At 36.4% G+C, this 2301-nt stretch overlaps 1 protein-coding gene across 1 annotated transcript; it reads left to right on the plus strand.

The window, feature by feature from the left end:
* The first annotated feature begins 449 nt into the window (after positions 1-449).
* Positions 450-2301, plus strand: LOC114167401 (aquaporin TIP2-1-like). The gene is made up of 3 exons (XM_028052489.2): positions 450-698; positions 963-1213; positions 1662-2301. Exons 1-3 carry the CDS (start codon positions 572-574, stop codon positions 2028-2030), a joined length of 747 nt encoding a protein of 248 aa, XP_027908290.1. The 5' UTR covers positions 450-571; the 3' UTR covers positions 2031-2301.

The following is a 2301-nucleotide window of genomic DNA, read 5'->3' on the forward strand; positions in this document are numbered from 1 at the left end:
AATGTTGTATTGTAATGTTAAAATGATTCAATATTACTCCTATAGAGTGAATACGAAGTCGGTTATCCTGACATAATTGGTGATTATGTTTATCTTGTTTGAGTCTAGTCGAGATTATCTCAATCTTATATACTATATATTAGAACTGAAGTCAATCAATCTCTTATGAGAAGAAATCATCTTTTATTAGTATTTTTAAAAGGATCCATCATCAACTATTTAAATTAAAAGTAGAATGTAGTACAAGACAATGATAAGATTAGTTTTAGTTCCTATGTTTTAAAAATGATAATGTTTATTTATGTTTCTACACTTTATCTTAAGCTAATCACGAAAGAAATACATCACATTTAAGCAAAAGTTAAAATCTTTGCTTTTAAAACATACAGATTAAAGGTTAAAACATATATATAACACATTTTATCCTTAAAATAACATTGTATTTGATAATTTCTGCTGCATATATATATAACCCCAACAGAGAAGCTTTTTGTACTACCTTTCTTGTTTGGAACATTTCCTGGTCTATCCTCATCTCTATTTTTAACAGTTCCCCTAGAAACTTCTGAAGATGGGTGGCATTGCCTTCGGACGTTTGGATGATTCTTTCGGTTTAACCTCAATCAAGGCCTATATTGCAGAGTTCATTTCAACCTTGCTCTTTGTTTTTGCCGGTGTTGGATCAGCCATAGCCTATGGTTAGTTTTCTAGCTTCACAGCAAAAATTGAATCAAAGATCTCTGTCTCAACCCCACCACTCCCATTCAAGTAGCTGAAGCTGTTTCACCATGATTAAACACAAAACAACCTTAAAAACAAGTGAAAACCGATGAAACAATGTTTGTTTTGGCTTGTAATTGACTATAGGATGCTTTTATTTTGAATTGTCACCATGTAGAAGTCTGCAATTTTTTGGTGCTTACTTAGTTTCAACATGTTTGGCTTTTATTCTTCACTTGTAGGTAAGTTGACATCAGATGCAGCACTTGATCCTGCTGGGTTACTGGCGGTTGCTATTTGCCACGGTTTTGCACTTTTTGTTGCAGTTTCTGTTGGTGCCAACATCTCTGGTGGCCATGTCAACCCTGCCGTGACTTTTGGATTGGCTCTTGGTGGCCACATCACCATCCTCACCGGCATCTTCTACTGGATTGCACAGCTTCTTGGTTCCATAGTCGCATGTTTTCTTCTCAGCTATGTCACAGGAGGCTTGGTAAGTCATTTGAAAAAATCTCTCTGATTCGAAATCACTTGTGAAATCATCACATGTTGGAAGTCCCACATCGACTAGAGATAAAGTCAATTAACAAAATATATAAGTGGATGCAATCCTTATCTTACAAACCAGTTTTGTGGGGTTGAGTTAGGCTTAAAACTCACTTCTAACATGGTATCAAAGCCAAGTTAGAGTCTATTATAACAAATTTTCTTGAATATTGTGTTCCACTCGATATCGGGTTAGGCTTAAAGTCTACTTCTAACAAACTAAATTGTTTGAGTGTGGTTTCTGGTTTTAAGTTAGACTTAAAACCTACTTCTAACATGGTATTAGAGTCAAATTAAAATCTATCATAGCGAATTTTTTTGAACATGTTTCACTTGATATCGGGTTAGGTTTAAAATCAACTTCTAACAATCTGATTGTTGTTATTTGTTGGCAGGCAATTCCAACCCACAGTGTGGCTTCTGGGGTTGGAGTTGTTCAAGGAGTTGTTACAGAGATCATAATCACATTTGGTTTGGTGTACACTGTGTATGCTACAGCAGCTGATCCTAAGAAGGGTTCATTGGGCACCATTGCACCCATTGCCATTGGTTTCATTGTTGGTGCGAATATTTTAGCAGCAGGACCATTCTCTGGTGGGTCGATGAACCCTGCACGCTCCTTTGGGCCTGCAGTTGTGAGTGGTGACTTCCATGACAACTGGATCTACTGGGTTGGACCTCTTATTGGTGGTGGTTTGGCTGGTCTCATCTATGGCAATGTGTTCATTCGCTCTGACCATGCACCTCTTTCCTCTGAATTTTGACTTCATTGAGAAATCATGGCCTGTGTAATTCATGCTTCTTGATAATAAAAGTAGGAAAAAGCAATTCTTGCTTTTCTTGCTTTTTTTTCTATTGTATGCTTTTGCTTCTTGTAATTTATTTGTAAAGTGTGCTACTGTTTAATTTGGTGAGAATTCAAAGAGGTTGGTGGTGTGCTGTAAAGGTTTAGTATTGAGAACCAGCACAGAGATTATCTCTGTGTAACAAGGATTCATCAGTTAACGATCTAAACGATTTATGATTGAGAAGAAA

The sequence above is a fragment of the Vigna unguiculata genome, chromosome 10 (assembly GCF_037176805.1).
Source record: "Vigna unguiculata cultivar grain cowpea cultivar isolate G323 ecotype 2 chromosome 10, ASM3717680v1, whole genome shotgun sequence".
Classification (NCBI taxonomy): Eukaryota; Viridiplantae; Streptophyta; class Magnoliopsida; order Fabales; family Fabaceae; genus Vigna; species Vigna unguiculata.

What these genes read in the sequence shown, in the direction of transcription:
- LOC114167401 (XM_028052489.2), top strand. Translation starts at nt 572, where the DNA reads ATGGGTGGCATTGCCTTCGGACGTTTGGATGATTCTTTCGGTTTAACC. An exon ending in TGGATCAGCCATAGCCTATG is followed by an intron (nt 699 to 962) that starts GTTAGTTTTCTA and finishes CTTCACTTGTAG; the next exon opens with GTAAGTTGACATCAGATGCA. An exon ending in GCTATGTCACAGGAGGCTTG is followed by an intron (nt 1,214 to 1,661) that starts GTAAGTCATTTG and finishes ATTTGTTGGCAG; the next exon opens with GCAATTCCAACCCACAGTGT.